At 47.6% G+C, this 20,682-nt stretch overlaps 1 protein-coding gene and 1 long non-coding RNA gene across 8 annotated transcripts in view; one reads left to right on the plus strand and one right to left on the minus strand.

Moving 5' to 3' along the window:
* Window positions 1–1,084: 1,084 nt before the first annotated feature.
* On the plus strand, window positions 1,085–9,581 carry LOC121827144 (uncharacterized). 2 transcript variants are annotated; one of them, XR_006069244.2, is made up of 2 exons: window positions 1,085–1,318; window positions 9,307–9,581. It is a non-coding gene; the product is annotated as an uncharacterized LOC121827144 (long non-coding RNA). The 2 variants fall into 2 exon arrangements; XR_013048959.1 differs by lacking the exon at window positions 1,085–1,318 and adding an exon at window positions 1,347–6,925.
* Pag1 (phosphoprotein membrane anchor with glycosphingolipid microdomains 1) overlaps window positions 3,032–20,682 on the minus strand; it is a 147,210-nt gene continuing 129,559 nt past the window's right edge. For all 6 annotated transcript variants that reach the window (XM_076563799.1, XM_076563800.1, XM_015996574.3 and 3 more), the window contains 4 exons: window positions 18,873–18,969; window positions 15,740–16,326; window positions 12,196–12,255; window positions 3,032–10,586 (listed from right to left, as the gene is read on the minus strand). In XM_076563799.1, the coding sequence (XP_076419914.1) occupies window positions 10,224–10,586; window positions 12,196–12,255; window positions 15,740–16,326; window positions 18,873–18,969 (1,107 nt within the window). In that variant the 3' untranslated portion in view covers window positions 3,032–10,223. The remainder of the gene's footprint in view (window positions 10,587–12,195; window positions 12,256–15,739; window positions 16,327–18,872; window positions 18,970–20,682) is intronic.

Genomic DNA, 20,682 nt, shown 5'->3' on the forward strand with positions numbered 1-20,682 from the left:
CCACAGTAACTAAGCCATTTTGATCTCAGGTGGTGTTCCTCAGGCGTTGTCCTCCTTTAAGATCCCTCACAGGCCTAGGAGTTTTCAAGTACGATACATTGGCACCCAGAAAGCCTGCTCCTCTTCCTCAGTACTAAAATGACAGCTGTGGGCCACCATATCCAGTGCTGTTTTTTCCCCACAAATCTTGTCCTGGGGAATCAAACTGAAGTCCTGGAGCTTAGCAGGCAAGCACTTTGGTGATGGAGTTCTTTCCCTGGTTCCTCCTGCAATCAGCTCTGAAATTTGTTTCCATTTATGGTACAAGTTGTGAACCCAATGATATGTTATTTTTTTACATCAAAAGACAATCATTGCAGACCTGTTCTGAATCTTCTACAGCTTCTCGCTGCTTCCAGAGCCACAAGGTGATTCTTTGCCATTTTCTTTTCACCATGGCTCTGCTTTCTGCCCACCTTCTGGGTTTTTACTCTATCATCACAGTCCCTTTGAGATCCCAAATACACCTCTCTCTTCTCCTCCCAGGCTCCTTTGTGTTTCTACCTTTTCTTTCAGTATTTTGCTTCTTCCGTTTTATAGCGCAGTCTCATGTGATTCGAGGATCCCCTTAGCCATCCGACAGAAAAAACACCATTCCTCCTGTTCCAGGCAAACCAGCACACGATTTCAGCCTCGGTTCCTTTTTCTTGTTTTATGTATCTCACTTTGGATCTGAGATTTGACGAATCACCCTTTATTTCCCCCTAGAACATGGGCACTATTGAACAGAACTGTCTTCTATTTGTATACAGATCATATTTCCTGACCTGGAAAGTTAGACTGATAATTTTTTTTTATTAAAAGAGAAAATGACAGTGTGGGCAGACTGTGTCCTCCTCCTTCTTAGGGGTCAGCATTCGACTTCTGTACTAAACGTGTACTGTCTATTGGGATTGCCAGGCCGCCTCGGGTGGAACCATGTCCCCAGTATCTGGAACCGCATCTGGAAACAGCAGGGCCTTCATAGTGATCTTATTGAGTCATCTGTCACCTCTTGTGACATAAGCAGGCTGGCTTGGTGGAGGAGAATTCTGCTGACACTGTGGAAGGTTGTCTGGAGCACCCTAGAGAGCCATAGGATGGGGCTGGACCAGAGAGGGAGACATCGGGGACCTGGCCGGAGGGCCCAGCTCTGATTGGTGTTGAAGGCCTGGGAAGACCTAGGTTTGCTTAGCTGGCTTGAAGCCCTGGCTTCGGCACCGGCAGAGCTGCACACCTGGATTGCTCTTCTGCTGGCTTACCCCTGTGGTCTCACACCAGCTCTGACCTGTTCACAGAGGTGAGACTCTCATCTGCTGTGGGGATGGGATACTGAAAACCCTGGGGATTTAAACATGCATGCCAACCATTTAAAGGTAGGCTCCAAGGCCATGAGGCTATGAGCTCCGGTGAGCTGCTGGCCTTCGGTTGGTGGCTTCAGCACTTACCACACAGTGTAGATGAGTTAGTTAAGTGGCTTTTCTGAGGTTTCTTTGGTTTTTCTTTTCTTTTCCTACTTTGATATTATGAGGATTTATTATTTTTTTCCTTTTGGGCCTGGGCATGGAAAAGCTGTCTGTTGGGCGTCTGTGTGCCCGTTCTGTCAGGTGGTGAGGCAGTTTCTTTCCATGTCAGATGCTCTTCCTTCCCGACTTCACTGGCACTTTGGGCTGGTCTAACTTGGAGAACATCTCTGTCTTGGTCCCCTGCCATTTCTCCAGAGATTCACAGCCACCGAGCAGTTTTTAGGAGGGGCACATCCCAATTACAAAACCCCAAGGCTTGCTAGACACCAGTCCAAGCCAAGCTCACTGAACTGTGGAGGAGAGAACAGCGGGAGAATCTGAGCCCGAGCAAACACCAATGTAGCACTTTTTGAGTTCCACAGCAGTATGTTACAGGGGATACTTCGATCTAAAATGTGTCCCAAAGGGCAAATGGGGCAGCCGAGAAAGATGATTCTGCTCCAGAATGACATTTGGAGATGACATTGGGACATACAGATGGAGATGTCTTGGGGACAGATGTGACTCCTGGTCCACAGTTGGCTCCACACAACCTGAAGTCCAGCCTTAAGATTCTGATTAATAATCCTCCAGGATGAACAAAGAAATCAGGAGGATAAGCTCGTGCACACTGAGGTCTGAGTAAACGCACAGAATAAGAGCTGATCATTCGTGTTAAGTACGTCAGTGAATGATCCTTTTTTTTAAATGACAATGAGTGGAATGTGTTCCATTGGCTTTAATTAGGTGTCAGCCTTCTCTTTCCCTTTGCTGAATGTGGAGATTGGCAGGCTGCTTCTGGTGGACCTGCAGTCTGCCCTGTTCCCTAGGTGACAGAACATCAATGAGCTTGAGACTCCGGTTCCCCAGGCGGTCCAGGTAGGTTCAGGGACTTAAGGATTCACAAAAAGCTTTCCCTAGTGCTGAGCTTTCACAGGTGGAATGGTGTTGGGCCTACAGAGTTAAGGAAAAACCCCACTGTTTCACATTTCAGTCCGAGGGCCAGTCTTGATCAGGAGAGGCCAGTCAAGCATTCAAGGCTACACACTGAGTGGAAGTCCCAGGCACTAAGCCTTCCTTCTTCAGACAAGCTATGTTTCCTCTTGGCCTGGGGCAAATCTTTACAGGCCTGCCTGGCACAGGTGCCCAATGCCACCCTAAATTGCTCAGGCTTCTTGTGAAGCCTATTAGCAATTGCCAAACACAGGTGCTATGCTCAAGATCTCATTTAGTCTCCAGGGTAAAGTTCTCGGTAGGCTCCACCCTCTAATCCCGACAGCTACACTGTCCAGCAACTCCCTGGAGTCAGCCGGAGCTGGGCTCAAACAGAGATGCTTTTCCTGCAGAGATCTGGCCCTAACCACAGCGTTCTTTGGTCTGACCATCAGGCACAGTCTCCTTTTGGCTATGGTGGTAGCTGATGGCTAGCATCCTTATATGGTATGTACTAAGAGCATATGAATTAGCCATTTTTGACCTTTCTAAATATCAAATGAATTTTAACAAGCTTTTATATAAAATTGACCTTTATTACAATTTAAAAAGAACAAAGACAAGTTTATAAGTGCCTTTAATTACAACGTACCTGTTATTTACAAGTAATTATACTTTTAATATACAACTTGAATAAGGTTCGTTACATGTAAACTAGAAGACATCACGAGTTAAACTGCAGCCTTTATGACTATTCAGAATTGACATATTACCATCAGAGACAGAAAACAAACACCCGTGTCAGTTCCTTAGGTACCATTACTGAATGAAAACTCGGGATCTGGCCAGAGGAGTAGAAATATGCTTAAATTGAAACATGACAAAAAGTATTGCTATTATCTAATCCTAAATACAATGAACTGGATCATTAAAAACAATGCAACCTTAATTTGTATAGCACCTTTCAAGGAGGCCAAAGCATTCATACTTATCTACAGTATCTTACTTGTCCTCCAAACACCCCTGTGAGGTAGGCAATGGTTGATTATCATTCTCCCCATCTTGTCATATGGAGAAAGCGAGGCTCAGAGAAGTTCAATCGTTTGCTTGAGGTCACGTGGTAAAGTTGATGATGGAACAGAGACCACAGCCCTGTGCTCTTGTCTTCAAAACCAGTAATTCTCTTTAAACTAAACTGGAGGATTTAACTCAACACATTAAGTCACTTTTCCAAGAAATTTTTAAACTGTTCTCCCTGCTCCCCACAAATTGTTGGAACATGGTAGGCAAGAAGCAACACCTGGGATGATGGCAGACAGATGCTGTGTTCTGCTAGAAAGGCTCTGGGAGTTTTGTTCTTCTATCCAGGAGTGGATCTTCGGAAACAGCTGAAGTCTTAAAAAAATACCCTTGAAAGAAAGACTGCTTCTCCTGGTTACAGATTGCAGCTTTAATGACCACACACATTATCCACACACTCGGCTTACTCTTGAGTTACAAAGAAAATATCTAAAGAACAAGTTTAACGTTTGAGTGAATTGTCCTCATTTATACACATTTATGATTCACATCTTAAGACATTGGTTCTCAACCTGTGGGTCATGACCCATTTGGGGGTGTATATCTGATATCCTGCATGTCAGATATTTATATTACGATTCATAACAGTAGCAAAGTTACAAAGTAGCAACAACATAACTGTATGGTTGGGGTCACCACAACATGAAGAACTGTATTAAAGGGTCCCAGCATTAGGAAGGCTGAGAACCACTGCCTTAAGAGATTCCAAGTGGCAGGTGGGGAACGGGGATTGGATATTTTTGAGAGACAAACAGAATCAGGAAGCTACTCACAACACTTAGTTCTAAGTTTATTTTTTGTCCCCCTTCAGAGTTAAATGTATATTTGATATTTAAAAAAATACTAAAAATACATGGAATGATTGGAGCCCCAGACTCAACGTTCCAGGAACTTTTCATGTAGCATCTCTGCTAGGTAAACACTATGAATGCTTTCACAATCCTCCTGGGTAGCTGGCAGCCCTCTGTGGAGTAGCATGGAGGAATTGATATTCTAGACTGACTTCAGGGGAGAAAAGAGAAATAGAGCAACAGAAGCCTACATTACAAAATGGAAAAGGCCTAAGTGATGGGGAATGTCACGTCAGGTTCACCAGTGGGTTCTACATGGAGCTGGGTCAGGAATGGACAAAGTCAGCAGCAGCCTTTTCTTGGAGCCTAAGAAACAGGAAATTAGAGGTGGTCATTCCAGAGCCACAGTCAGTGGTTTCGCACTGGCTAGTGATGGGTGCTGGGAGAGAGAGGACATCCTGCAGAGATGGCACAGAGGGGGAGCTGGGGAGAATCCATTGGTGGGGAAGGGGTCCTCAGATAGATGGACAAATGGACAGAAGGCCATCTGTGCAGGAGCAAGCAAAGTGAGGTGGAAAGAAACACAACTTCACACCCTAGTGCTTCTGCCTCTAAACCATCAGAGTTAGGGAAGAAGTGTAGGATTCTGAGGCAGTATGGATAGTTTTGAACATATAAAACCAAAGTTTTAGTATTTTACTTTTGAAAACCAACTCTTCACTCCTCCATGAACTGGATGATCAGACAGTTACAAAGATCTGCAGACAGCTGGTGAGTGCTCTGGGTCTTGAATTATTTTGTACTGTACTTGAGTAAGAGGAGTACCTTCGAACTGGTGTGGGACCCAAGAGACATGTTACAGTTAACCATCCTTACGAGGGAAAGTGATTGAATGAGAAATACAAACCCTACTTATGATAGTGTACTTATCAGGCTGTATTTCAAACTCGCCCGGAAAACAGAAGGCATGTAAATGCGGCATGATTATTTAACAGATGACAGCATTTTCCTGTGACCATTTAACAGAGGAGTCTGAGGAGGGACAGTCATCAACCTACATATAAGGTGACGAGATAACTAGAAGAGTTTATTTAGAAACAGGGTCTTGCCATGTAACCCAGGTTAGCCTTGAACCCAAGACCTTCTAGCCCACTCTCCCAAATTATAGGAATACAGGCATGAATTACCACGCCCAGCTCCTATATCTTAAAACCTACAGAATATCAGTGACAATCCAAGGAAGAAGTCTGTATTAGGATAGATGAATATTAAATGGAATGATCTTTAATATTATCTTTTAAACAAAATTGTACTTCCAATTTTATCTGATATTAAGAATCTGAATATTTCTCAGTAAAATGAAAGAACTTGAAAAACAATAAAATAAAAATATTTAGAGGTAATTTGTAAAAAATAAAAACACAAAAGACTTGAAAATGAGCAAAACTAGGATTACAAAAACTATACAGGTGTTCTTTCTCTTTTGGACCATGATTTTTAACATTTTATTTCCTAATTCCAGATAAAAATAACTTTCCTGGGTTCTTTAAGTGAAATACTTGTAGTATAGAGTGTTGTCAGCTTGTTTGATGCTCTGTCAGGAATAATGCCCTGAGGAAGATAGGGCCCCAGAAAGGAAGGATGCAGAGGCCACTGTAAATAAATCCACATTTGATTCTGTCCAGACATGTTCCTATTTTCACATCAGTTACTCACTAACATCCAACATTACACTTTCTTTTATTTTTTAAAATAACTTGCTTATTTTTACTTTATATACATTGGTGTTTTGCCTGCAGGTCTGTCTGTATGAGGGCATCAGATCCCCTGGAACCGGAGTTAGAGACAGTTGTGAGCTGCCACGTGGATGCTAGAACTTGAACCCGGGTCCTCTGGAAGAGCAACCAATGCTCTTAACCACTGAGCCATCTCTCCAGTCCCCAGCATTACACGGTCAATGCTCCCTTGGCACAGTATAATATACCTGTTAGGGTTTCCAGGAAATAACCCTCAATACAGACTGTGGCTCTGGCAGCCAGCTCTAAGCTGTCTGTGTACCAGAAACCAACCCTTTCTGAAGAATGGCACCCTGAGATCACAGGGATTCCTATTCTCTACCACAAGGAGCATTGGGATCAGTGTCATCTACCCATTTACAAAATCCTGCTTCAGTCTGGAATCAGATGCTGCACGGTCACAAGTCAGGCTTTGTCTCTCCTGCTGCAAGTGCTTGGGTTTGGACAAGGAATAAAATAGATCCCCCATGTGATCACTGGCCTTGGCACCTGGGTGGCCACCTTGCCTGCAGCCTGGCTCAGGGCTTCTCTTGTTGCTTTTGGCTTTCTCTCTTCCTTGACACACACAGAGCAGTACACCTGTTTACAGTCTTTTCTCAGACTGAATATGCATTGAGTCCCAAGTATAACAAAGGCATCTTCAGACAGCATTGTTTGCCAACCGGGAGAATGAAAATCTGAATGTATTCATTGGGAAAGCTAAGTGGAAGCAGCCCAGGAAGGCGTCCCATAATTACCAGATGAAACGGATGGAGAAGAGTTTCTTTGAATTCTGCTGCTCTGACACAAGCTCATCACACTGGTACGATAAACTTACCAAACATACAATAGAACACAGCCTAATTAGTGCCAGAGCCAGCAACACAGAATACATACATATGTACATACATACACGTGTGTGTGTACATACAGTTCATGACTGGTGAAGGCGGGGATGTTCTAATTATATCGGTGAAAATCAAGTAGAAGTACTCTGGCATGCTGGTGAGATTTTAGTTCTGTGTCGATGGCCTATTGTTATTTAGCACTCAATTCGAATTTACTGTGGGAGAATCCAATTCTGCTGAATTTACTGTAGAACAACCATGAACCTCTTTCTCACAAAGATTATTGGTATTATTTTAGAGACTTAGTGATATGATTTAGATAAGGACAAGTAAAAATATGCAGCCAACCTGATTATAAAAATGACCTTCTTTTAGAATTTCTTAAACATTTCACATAAGACAGTCTATGCTTTCTTATGTTTTACTTTTGGGAAGTATGTGAAGCAGTATAAAATGCTTTCCTCAGACTTTTAAAAGTATTTAAAGAAAAAGAAATAACTACTGCTAAATAGAATTATAATTCTGATTTAGAGAAAGAGATCTTATGATTTAGTTTTCTCTTTGTAGATAATTTCCCATAAGCTGGGTGTGATCAGACACACACTGTGGGTACCAGCGGTGAATGTTTCTGTAAACAGGGCCGTCTGCTTTGATTATTACCGTCACACATTTAAACTCTGTAATATTTAAGTTAAGACTTTAAAACAGAGCACAGGATCTGTCCAGCTCAGACAGGAACACAGATTTTGAACCAAGTAAAAGAGTAAAAAATTACAACAAAACAAAACGAAAAAGCCCTGGATAATCAAGTCAGACAATGATGAGACACCAATCAATATACACTAATTATGTACCCGACGCTCAGCTGAGCCAAGCTGATGCCCTTGCCCGCTCTTCCCCCAGTCCTCACAGCGATTGCTTATTCTTTCGGAACTTGTGTCGAGGGCCTTCCAGTTCCTTGTAAAGCACACTTAAGATACGATCTGTCACAACTTATTCATGGTTCTCAAACCAGGAGAGTGCATATTTTATGACTATTTTGCATATATATTTGAAAACTCTGGGGACATTCTGAAGACGAGATTTCAAGATGACATGATTATTGATAATGAATTTGTCTCTAAAGAGTTTTATACATACAGACCACAGCAGCTTCTCTGCTAAGTTAAGACTTTGTATAAAACACAATCAAACTTCTGAGCCGTAAGGTGCCTGTGAAGAATGGTGCTGTGGCAAGCACAAGCCCTGTGTCATGGGTAGCACCGTGTGCTAAGGAGACACTTGTGGCCCGAGAGACGACTGGATCAACTCATTCATACATAGCGGTGGAAGTCAGTGTTTGTGGAAAATCCTTGCCCTCTGCTGCTCCTGGGCTGGCAGTCCCCTGCTCGTGACCTTCTGATCGGCAGTGGTTATGCTTTTATCTGTGTGGCATCATCACGGGTGGATTGGGCTGACGGACACCACCTAAGAGAGTTGAGTTTGCAGTCCTGCAAGCGTGGTACAGAGCAGCGACAGAAAGTTTATGAATGCAGGATGGGAACACAGGCCACAAGCCGCTCACTTCACCCCCTCAGTCACACTCGCTGTCACAAGAAGGGAAAACAGCACGATCAATAAGTCACTGGAGTCAGATGTCACGGCAGTGGGGGGAAGGGCCTCCCTCTTGGTCTGTATCAGGGCAGGAAGGCTTCCTGTCTGCACTTGGGCTAGGCTCCTTTTGAAATGAGAAGTGAGCACGGTTTCCCATGTTGGCCTTGGAAGATGTAGAGATGACTAAATTCAAAGCAGGCTGAACTTTTCATCAGAACTACTTCAGCCCCTGGTTTTTGTTAAATGAAGGAAGGAAAAAAAAAAGCCTAACAGGCAATTTGCACTGTCAAGTGCTGCACTGTGGACACCACCCCCGGTGGGCACCACTACCGGTGTTCTTAAAGGTGCCATCGGCCTTGAATGAAGGTCGGATACATTCAGGAAGTTCAAAGTTCCTGAGTCGGATTTTGTTCTGTTTTTAACACTGACTGTTTCAGTGGTGTCCATCACAACCACTGACACCGCATTTTCGCCACCAGTGGTCTGGATGTTTTGGATCTGGAGCTCCCAGTACCGTTTGGAAAGCTGAGTGGTTACAGGTCTTCAATGTTGTATTACTTTGTTAGAGAAAGGACAAAAAGCCGCTCATAATTATCTAGCTTATGTGCTTTATGGTGTCCTTTCAAATTGAGAGTATAAATCATTGTACATAAAATCAAAATAGTTAATATATATTTTCTGGCACTTTCTAGAAATTAGGCATGAAACATAAAACATCTTATAAATTTATATAATAAAATAAATGTTTACATTTTACTCTTAGATTACCATCGGATAACAGGAAAGTCACACACATGGGCAGCAGAGATCACTGGAAACACAAATTCGTGTCCACAGCCCTTTAGGGATAGACACCAGGGCTGCCATCCGCACACGTGGCCTGGTCCCAGCATGAGCACTGAGCCTCTGCTTGGAAGGAAGAGCCCTGGGCTTACACAGCTCCAGAGGTACCGTAGTCATCACTGGAAATTCCCAGAAGGCTCTGACAAATTTCTGAACGCTGTGGGGGAAGGTTTGGAACAGAAAAAAATAGAAAAAGTGTCTAAAGTCCCTCAAGTACCTTGTGAAAAGGCTTGCAGGGTCAAAACCAGGAGCAAGGACCCCAGAGATTCCAGGGACACCCACCCAGACCTAGTAGCCCGCACAGTCCAGATGCCTGGGGACCAACCGGGCAGGTCTGGGAAGAGGGCGGTCTAATGGGAACCAGCGGCCAGCTTCTCACCATCCTAACATCTAGCTGAGGGCCAGCGCCAAGCCTGTGGGAGACCGTCCTTGGAATGAACCAAAGACGTGGGGGGTGGGTGGTTTCAGTGGGTGAAACACCAGGTATTTTAGCACTAGGAGCAGTCGGAGAAAAGGAGAGTGAGGGAGAAAACCCTGGCTGGTCCGCAGGGCGGGATTCCAGGCTGAAGGAATTGCATCATCGGTGGGTGGAGCTTCCCCTGACAGCCAGGCTTCCTCTGTGGGATGCCGAGGCCCCAGGTACTCAGGGTTTCTTGTGAGCATGAGGTCCTGCCCTGACAGGTGGAGCTATCCCTTACGGTTTCGGAAGCTGAGGAACAGCCGTGAACCTGTACTTGATCTCGGTTAACCAGAGCAACATGAGACTGACATCACTTCGGGCAGAGCTGTCCCGGGTGGGCACTGATCACTGGCTCTTCAGGACTGCATTCTGGGTCTCTAGAGCCTGGTGACGTCTCTGCACTGCTGCAAGTCCCCAATGCTCTCGTAGTCATTCTCCTTGGGGACAAGGTGGCCATTGCTCTCCAGAGGGACCTTTTCTTCCTCTCTGTTTAGAGTCTGTATGGCTTCATAGTCAGGCTCTGGCTCCCCACTGGGCCTCCTTGCAGGGAGAAGTGTGCTGATGCTGTTGGGAGATTTCTCGAAGTCTTTCACAGTGGCATAGAGGTCATTACAGGAAGATGATGACCTCTGAGGGGGCCCCTGCTTGGAGTGGCAGGTCAACTCCGGCCCTTTCAGAGCTGGTCCGGGTTTGTGTGCTGACTGTCCGGGTTTATTCACCGAGGAATACATCGCCGAGATCTGTGGAATAAAGAGATGAATATGCTGCCCGAAAGCTGTGACCTCCTCCTCCCCTTCTTGGTGAGGAGCTACTACATGGCACACATGAATACCTCCCACCCCCGAGTTACCATTGTCATCAATATTAATTCTAAGTATGTCACTAGGGAGTAATCAAACTGTCTTCTGTACATCACTCATACTTGATCAACCCTATAAACCCAGTTTTGTGGGTTTCTCACGGGACCAGATGGAACCACTGTGATTGGTAGAAAACCCAGGAGAGGGAGGCCATGGAGTAAGACAGAGTAGGAGGGGACTGCATGGGCCAGTGAGGGGCACTCCAGAGGTGGAGTGTGAGACTGAAGGAGGGAGACCCCTGAAGGGCCTTGGCAATTGGCTGCCCTGGGAGGGGGAGGCAATGGGGATCAGACATGACTCCTAGGTTTTGCCTTGTGGAGACAGATAGAAGAACGTTTCCCTTCCTTAGGAAAAGGAACTTGTAGGAGCTGAGGCAGTATCATCTGAAGAAAGTATGTCTTGAACTCTGAGACTCTTCATCTTCCAGCCCTGCACTCCAGAACTCCCTGGCTCTGTGTGTGGGTCTCCGCAGGACCAGGTGCCCACACTGGGCATGCCACTCCAGCCTTGGGCAGCAAGAGTAGGGACGGGGTCTGGTGCTCTGTCTGAACCTAGCTCGACGTGTCGCATGATCGTGGCTTCCACATTTCGAAGGCACCACTAAAAGTCCCAATTTTTACCCTGGTTCTTGCACATTCACCATCTGTTTTCACTGGTTACTTCAAGTGATGTCAGCTTTAGCCTAATTCATCTTTCCAGAAGCGACCAGCATCCAACATTCCTCACAGAGACATTTCCCGTCTTTTAGACAGGATCAAATTCCCTGTTCCCACCCATCTCAACTTTGGGATTTCCTTCTAGTGTAGCCCCCTAGCTGTTGACTAAACTCCCTCTCCTTCTTCTTCTTGTTCTCTCTCCTCTTCATGTTCATCCAACACTTCCTCCTGCCTGGCATCCTTCAGCCTGCTAACCTACTCACCCTGCCGTTCTCCTGACTCACCACCTCTCATGTTCCTTCCCGTGGGAAAGCAACATCTCAACCCTGACACCGACACTGAAGCAGAAGCTTGGGAGCCTGTCAGTTCTTTCAAACAAGGGATGCAGTCAGGATACCTTTATCCTTGGGAAGAAGCACTATTTATTTTTCCTTTTTGGTGGGTGGGTGGGTGGGAGGTCTATTTTTGCAGTCCAGGCTTGCATTGAACCAAATATCCTCCAGCTCCAGTCTCTTGAGTGCTGAGACTATGTTTGTGAATAACTGTGACTGTGCAGGGTTGTGTGTGTGTGTGTGTGTGTGTGTGTGTGTGTGTGTGTGCGCGCGCGTGTGCGCGTGAGTGCAGGTGCCTGTGGATATCAGAGACATTGGGAGGCACTGGACTCCCCTGGAGCTGGTGAGAGAGGTGGTGGCGAGCTGCCCAGCCTGGGCTGTGGTAACTGAACTCTGCAAGAGCAGTCCGTGCTCTTAACTGCTGAACCATCTTTCCAGCCCCTTGATGTCTATATTTTCTAAAGATTTTTTTTTTGTTATTTGAAAAGAATTGAAATTTACCTCCTCTTCGGTAAGAGTAGGATCTTCTTCCCGAGACTTGTATGACAAGGAACTAAATCTCTGTTAAAAAAAAAAAATGCAAACCAAAGTAAAGCAGGTTGAAGCTGATAGTTTAACCTGCCTTCTGCGTATACACGCCCATGTCTATACCAACGCTTTCAAGTGATCTCTACAGACTATGGGCAATTATGTGTCTCTTGTATCAGCTGTTGGCACACTCGGGCTGTCCAGCCACATCACTGCTATGCAAGGTCTTCTAATACTCCAGTGTGCAGGTGGAAACAAGCCAGTGATTTTCAAAACCACGGATTTGGTTCCTAATCACCACCAAGGGAGGGCTGATTGAGGTGGGGGACGGTAATAATAAAGCTAGCCCTTTTATACAACATCCAGCATGTCCCATCGGAGAGCCAGCCTGCTGGGGTCACCAGGAGGGATGCCCACAGATGTCACAACCTGCCCTGGCCTTGTTTCTCAGCGATTTTGTTCCCAGTTCTTCTATGACTTAGGCTCTGGCTTATTAACTAATTCTAATACACTTCTTATCCTAATTCTTGAGTCCAACAAAACCACATCCATCCAAACCCCCTCCCCCACACTGACAGCATGCTCCGCCACCTCCCAGTGTCTCTTCACTGCACCCAGCCTTTAGTTACCTGGGCCCTCTCTGTCCTCCACCACCCCAGCTCCTAGAAATCCCTTCAGACCTGCATTCCTCCTTCCAACTCTCCTTTTTAATTCCGGATTCCAACAGTTCATCAACATTTAGTTGTGATGCAACTGTCTTTCCATTTCCCCTGCGGCATCTCTTTCCTGCTTTACCAAGTATTACTCAGGTCCCTTCCCTGCTGCTGAGCCGGTGGGCGGGCCCTCACAGTGCCTCCGTGTCTTAGGCCACTCCACTAAGATACTCCGCATCTGCTCTTCCTCGCAGGCCCATTTACTTGGCATCTTCTCCTCTTTCTCCAATGCCCCCCCCCCCATCCTCACCTGCCCACCACAGCACCACCTCAGTCACTGACGGACGGGACGGCCTCACTTCTGGATTCTCTGAGAAAACCGAGAGGGGCAAATACTCTACCCCACCCCTAGCAGCCCTGGTGTCCTTCTGTCCCCAACGGGTTACCTACCACACGTGAACGTGCTTGCCATGGCCTGCTCTCAGCCGTCCCTCCTTCACACTGCGTCCTGTCCTCTCACACTGCGTGTGAGTGCTGTTCTACCCCTCTCCTATTTTGTCTACAGCACCAGATTTTCTCCCTTGGTGGGGTCATCTCCACCGACACGTAAACATGCTAGACACCAAACAAACAACTGTACTTCTATCTTTTCCTCACTGTCATACAACAAAGCCTCAGGTTCCTTTCCTCTTCGAACCCATTTCGGCTGCGTTTCTACCTCCATGGTCTGAGGAACTGTCCATCTGGTCCCAAATGATGGCCACATTGGAACGATGACTTGTCCTGTGTGAACTGAGCTCTCTCCTTCCTCTTCAAATACTTTCTTTACTCAGTCTCCAGTAACTCCTGCCCCCCTTCCATTTGTTCTTATTTTGGTTTCTCCCACTGTTCCCCCATCCCCAGATTCCTGTTCTTGGGACTCTTCTGGCCCTAGTATTCACTCATGCAGTCCCATGTGCTTACACACAGTTCTGCCGCTCATTCTAAACCGTGTGAACCCAGTCCTTTCCTTCCCTCTCGGCCCACTCATCTCCCCAGCTGCCCTGAGGTGTGTCACCATTGGGGCCAGTCCCGAGCTCTAGCTTGCTCCAGCTCCTGCCGCCTGAGATACTCTGTCTTGGTTCAGGGTGGTTCCCTGTGCCCACAGTCTGTGCCAGTCCTCAGCTCTCAGCTCTGGCTAGCCCCTCTTATCACTTCTGCTACCTCTGTCCTAACTGGGGCTCCTCTAGCTCTGGTTATTAGCACAGGGGAGGCTTTCAGAGCATACATTATACCGCTGCATCCCACTGGTTTCGTTCAGACGTTGAGCCCAGGCCATACATCCACACCCTGGTACCTGTCGGAAACTGATCTCATCCTTGCCCATCCCTGCGCTACCCCAGCCCTCCCTCACACACCAGCCGCCGATCGAGCTTAGGGGTTTCCCAGAGACCAAACTGCACCGTGCCTGAAGACCACCTGGACAGCTTTCCCAGCCACTCCCTAGACTCTTGTTGGGATTACCTTCACGGTGAGGTGGAAGCCAACAACTCTACCCCCACCCCACTTACTCCCAATCTTCCTTACTTATTTTTTCCCTTTGAACTGGATTGTGTCTATCTCTTCCTCATTAAAGCATAAATTCCACATGACCTGGATTTTCATTCATTTATATTTTGGTCACTGGTGTATAACATCTAGAAGGCCATATGACATGTAGTAGATGCTCATAAAATCTCTTTAGAATATCAAACATTTTAAATTCTTAATTCACTTAAAATTGGGATTGTTTGTACGGAAGGGGATTACTTACTTTTATGACATGAAGGGATAATTTGACCCTTAGATGTGGGTTTCCAGTTTTTTATGTCAAACCTAGAGAATTGCTTATTAACAATAGAAAACCAACCCTTTTAGGGTTCACACGTTTAATAATAAGAACCTTTAGCTAGTTTAGGCAGTGTGAGCTTACACTGGTTTTCCTGTCTTTGGTTATACGAAGGGTGGAAACTCAAGACTGTACTGCAGTTTATGGACATGTTTGCAAATACTTTTAAGGTACCTGTAACAGCCAATTTCAGAAGATAACGTAAAGAGTTGAAACAAATTCAGAATAGTGCTAAGAATGACTTCATAACATGACCAGTGTAGCCATAGGAAGGATGAGCATCACCAGTTCGGTTCCTGATCCCTGCAAAGGGCTGGAGGTGAAGCTATGGCCAGAAGATAACTTGGCATTTTTCTGTGTAGATAACAGGAATCTATCTTAGCTGACTGAAGCAGAGGGGCCTTCTTAACGGTGAGGGCATTTTGACACCCAATGTGAGGCTCGGTGTGGCTCAGATGCTATGAGACACATGTACCACAGGCTGTGGACTGCTGATGGATTTTAGACCTCTGCTGACTCAACTTTTAGAAATGACTTCAAAATATTGCATAGAAACTAGTGAAAAATAAGAGCTGTGAGTCGATTTAGAGGAAAATAGACACAATAAGTTGTAAGCAGGAGCACATCTGGACTCTCTGTATAGCTTTGAATTGTGGGATTCTGAAAGGCTCCAGGTTACCATGCTGCCCAAAGAAGCCACACAGAGAAGAGGGAGGATGTACGGCAAAGAATCTTGCCCATTTAGTTCTTAGTCTTCAAAAATGAAGACAATAATATTGGTCTAATTACATGTAATATAAACTCTGGAAACTATCCACATGAGCTGCTGAGAGAGGAAGGTTTTGAAAACGTCCATCTTCAGCATCTTAAGACTCAGAGGTGGCAAGGCCAAGCACAGCTCACACTAGACTGTGTCCCTTCTCACCGGTTCACGGACCCGCTAGGAGTATGTAGGTTTCCCAGGACCCGGTAACCTGCTCATCAGGACAAAGCCCACCTTGCGGTGTCCACTGGTCTCCTCTGGAGCTTGCCCTTCTGCCCCCTTCTCTCCCTTCTCGGGAAGGTTCGCGTTCTCATCTAGAAGTTTGACTGGGACAGGTGGTGGGGCTTCCTCTTCCAGGTCACTGGAAGTTCCCAGAATGCTCTCGGCGTTGATGCTCTGGCGGCACTTTTTGTTTCTGTCCACGGAGGCATATTCAGCAAAGTCGGCTTTGCCCTCTGTGTGGGGCCCCTGAAGCTCCTTCAAGGCGGAGGTGGACTTGGACTTGCCAGCCTGCCCTTTGTCTGTCACCTCCTTGATCTCCTTCACAGTTTCATACAGGCAGTCCTCCACCATGTTCTCCTGGGAGGAGCTATCCTTGAGCACCTCGTAGGGCCCCTCCACTCCGGGCCCCGAGTCCCCGTCCACAGCCCTGGCTGTGAGCATTGCGTCCACGGCGTTCTCAGGGGGGATCCTGGGCAGCTCCCGGCTCTGATGACTCCTGGGCTTTCCGGTGCTGTCCTGGGAGTCCAGAAGATCTGAAGCCGAGGTCTGAACTTCCTCATAATGCTGCATGCAAGTCAAGGTGCTGTCTTCTGAAAGAACTGAAGGGGGAGGGGTATGAGCAGCAGAGGAAGACCACCCCTTACTAACCGGTGCAGCAGACCACTGTGATAGACCATCAAGGCCATTTTCACCCGATGCTCAGCTACAAACTGTGACGTCAATGCAGATTCTCATCCCATTACGTTTAAAGGGAGGCTATCCCTTGTATCTTTCCCAGCGCAAGATTTAATGAATGATGTGGGCTATACTTTGACTCATGGTTCCTTTCATTACTTACTGTTACTCCTGCCGAAACCCATGTAGGCAGAGGGCTTGCCAGTACACAGGATTAAAATGACAATCCAGGCGGGGCCTACCGTTTACAGAGGCTGGGGCAGGAAGGCTGAGTTCAAGACCAGCTTGGGTAACTTATCTCAAAAGAAAAAGTGAAGTGAGGGCCGCGGCTGCAACCCAGATGTAGAGTGCTTGCCCGGCATACCCAAGGCCCTGGGTCCCACCTCCAGCACAGAAAACAAACAGAGTTGACAACCCGCGGGGCTGCGAAATACTAAAAATGGGGCACATGCCGCCCTCGTCCAATCGGTTCCTGCCTGTATGGAGGGAGGGACTAGGCGCTCTTCCCATGCCCACCCCACGCCACAGGCCACTTTCATTCAGCAGACATAACAGAGCTGAGCAGCAGTGACGGGCCAGTATCACAGAGGGCCCAGACACACCGTGCCTCCTTTCCACCGCACCTCGGCCCGCATCCTTGCCTCACGTAGGAAGTCCAACCAGGGTGTCCTTGGACAGCCTCTAAAATGGTAACCCTGATGCCTGGCAGTCCTTATCATGTGACTTTTGAGTGTTGGCTAGATGCCAGGGACTGTTTAGTCAGGTAGAGACCCACAGGTGAGCGGGAACAGAATTCTTCTCTCAGGATGCTCACATCAAAACGATAAGTTCTTACCCAGGTGGACCTCACCGCAGGGAAATTAGCGACAGTGTACCAGCTGGGAGGGGCTCCTGAGGCCCTGCATCCAAACCACACAACACAAAACCCAACAACAGCAAACCAAGAAAACCGAACAGGAAAGGGGGGCATATGGGAAGAGGAAGGGGATCAGCAGGAGTGTGTGAGGGCAAAGAGGGTGGACGTGATCAACATACATTATATCCATGGATGGAGATGTAAAATATTAAACTGTTAGGAAGAAGAAGAAAAAAGAGAAACGTGCGGGACAATAACGTGTCCTTAATCCTCTGGATTCAACAGTGCCAGAGTTCCAGCCCCTTCTAATCCTGCAGGAGGGCTCCGCTGTGGCTCTAGTTACCTGGTCTCAGAACACACAGGGGCACGGGCACCTGCAGACTTGGGTGCCGTGACTGAGAACCCCCGAGTCTCCTTCATAAAGGGGGAAGAAGATGCCTTGCCTCGGGTGAATGCCCAGTACTAAGGAAGGAAGCGATTGTTGCCCCTCCACTGTCAGGCAGTGTACAGTGTGTCAGAGGGATGGGTGGTACCCAGAGTGCTGCGTGCCTGCCCTACAATCATGCTACCCAGCTCAAGTTACAGATCCCCAAGCTCTGTGATAATTAAACCTTGGCCACGTTATTAATGGCTGTGTAACAAAGATTTGGCTTCCCAAAGATGCCCACATCCCAGTCTATGGAAACTTCATGCTGTATCATACAGCAACTTCGTGTGTGTGTGTGTGTGTGTGTGTGTGTGTGTGTGTGTGTGTGTGTGTGTGTGTGTGTGAGATCAGCTGACCTTGATCATGGGTAGAGAAACCTGGGTTACCCAGACAAGCCCAAGAGACCACACGGTGGTCTAAAGAGTGGGAGAGGAAGGCCAGTGGGAGATTCAAAGGTTCAGTGAGAAGCCACAGATGAAGGACACAGGAGGCTGCAGAAGGCAAGAAGTCTCCCCATCAGCCCCCAGCGGGAAGTGTAGGCAGGCCTGCAGACACCTGGATCTTACATCTGCTCGTCCTTGTGACCTTGACAGTTAACGAGTTTGCTGCACTCCAGGTCTGTGGTCAGTGGATGCAGCCGCCGTGGGCTGGCGTCCTCTCACTTTTAAACTGGGGACTCAGTGCCTCCTGTCAGTGGGGGAGTAACGAGAGCAGCGAGGCGTAGCAAGCTCTCAAGGCCAGAGTAAACGACACTACACACTTCTAACAGGGCTCCTGGCACCCAGCTGCCAACAACCAGGCATCACATGTCATTATGCAAATGTGACTTCTGGCTAAAACTAGCAATCATAATGACTGGGCTAGGATAGACTCCTCAGTCTCTGAGCTACCTGTTTCTCTTACTTAAAAGAAAAATCTCTATTTCACATGTCTGGGAGTTCTGCCTGCATGCATGTCTGTGCATCACTTGCATGTCTGGTGCCTGTGGGGAGGCCAGAGGAGGGAGGGCATTGGATCCCCGGGAACTGCAGTACTGGACGGTGGTGAGCTGCCATGTGGGTGCTGGGAATCAAACTCAAGTCCTCTGGAAGAGCAGCAGGGCTCTTACCTACTGAGTCATCATCAGCCCCGTGAGCTACCTTATTTGAAAGCGAGTACTTTCACGGGGGTATCTCTGCAGAGCTTACCGTCGCCATTGGTGAGCACCCCGTTCTGTTCACTGCTAGCCAGAGCATCTGTTGTCAGGCTGGTCGCTGAATGGCTGAACATCTCCTTGTCCGAAGGCTGAAAAATCCAAATACATCTTTTGGTAAGAATCTGCTGGGCACCAGAGGACACTCTTAAAATCAAAGCAGCCAAAAGCAAACCCCAGAATCCGTGAATTAAATTAGGTGAGTCCCGTAGACACCTGAGCCACAATCAGGTGTCAAGTGGGGACCATCCTCACCAATGGAGAACGGCTAGGCTTATTTCCGAAGATGCGGTTCTGGACTCTCAGGGGCCCTGGGGCTCTTCCAGGGCTCCAGGCAGCGCATCTCACCTGGTGGTTTCAAGTGGGCTCCAGGTACATTGTGTTTCCTTAGCTCGAGGCAAAAGGAGACCACAGATTCTTGTGTGGATCAGAACAGACCCCAGCAGGGACCAATGCCATCCTTGCAACACAGGTGTTGCCAAGCAAACAGCGAAAGCATCCCTGCTGTCTCCAGCTAGGAAGAGACTTACATCGGGCCAGCACAGTATTTAATGGCAGACATTTCTGAGTCTCTAGTTCAGAGCTAGTCTCTGACCTCAGGCTTCACTAAAATGATCATCTCCTGAAAAACTGCTTTGCGAATCTTTCCTGTTCTCAAAGACACACAGGCACTTGGAAGGAAGAGTGGACCAACAGTTTGTCCCTCTGGAGTGATGGTGGCCTGCAGACACTGCTTGGAACAACGTGACAGGTGGCGCTGTCACAAGGGGCATGGAGACCCAAGCTGCTCCTGGCTGCATCACTTCCAGGACTCAAATGGTCCCAGAGAGCGCCCCAAACAGGCGTACGAAGGACCCCACTCTTTTCATGTTCATGGGTTCTGCTGCCCAAGACACAGCCCAGCCTCCAGGATAGATCACACAGGAAATTCTCACGTATCCTGCACAGAAGTCTTGGGTAGTTGGCCTCACCAACTTCCTGGTTCTGAGGGTAAATCAAATAACGACAAGGGGCAGAAAATGGCCCTTGACTGTGCAGAGACGCCCAAGTGTCCAGGAAGCCTGCTCTTCCGGGCCAATGCTGCTCACATCTGCTGCTTTATGTTCCAGATGCTCATACTATGAAAACAGTGCCCTCAGGGGACAGGACGGGCGATCAGTGGAAGGCATCCTGTATAGCCAACCTATCATGGCCAAACTCCCACAAGCTGTGTTTGGACCGCTGTTCCCCACCTTAGCATCTGTGAGAACCAAACCTGTAAACTGAATGATTTAGGAAACTCGGGAGCTAGGTGGGCAAGAGCGTGTGTGCAGGCCTCGCCATCAGTATGAGCGTGCATCCCTGTGAGTGCGCACTGTGGCAGACGGTCATGTCGTGAAGGTGTGTGGAGGAAGAGGATGAAGAGGCAGCTTTCTCCTCTGCTCACCTGCTGACCTCAGGCAGGACAGCAGGGACAGATCCAGAATGGTGGCATTCACACTGACCTGCGTCAGAGTGACCTGGAAGCTGGCCTCCTACCAGCTCCCAGGTGGTGCTCTTCCTAATGGTCCAGGCCTAGCTGAGAACCCTTGTCCTAGAGGAAAGAGGGTAGAGGTGGATGCCTAGCCTCAGCCACAACTCACTATCCCCCCCGACTCTGAGGAAGCTGATGGGTGAAGAAGATGGCCTATCCCTCTACCTGCTTCCTCCATCCTACAGCAATCACTGGAAGAGACCGGAGAAGCCAGGACCGCAAGAGAAGTGGGGATAATGTAAGACGAGCAAACAGTGAGAAAATCAGTCACGGGAGGGGAGATGCTGAGGGT

The sequence above is a fragment of the Peromyscus maniculatus genome, chromosome 2 (assembly GCF_049852395.1).
Source record: "Peromyscus maniculatus bairdii isolate BWxNUB_F1_BW_parent chromosome 2, HU_Pman_BW_mat_3.1, whole genome shotgun sequence".
Taxonomy (NCBI): Eukaryota; Metazoa; Chordata; class Mammalia; order Rodentia; family Cricetidae; genus Peromyscus; species Peromyscus maniculatus.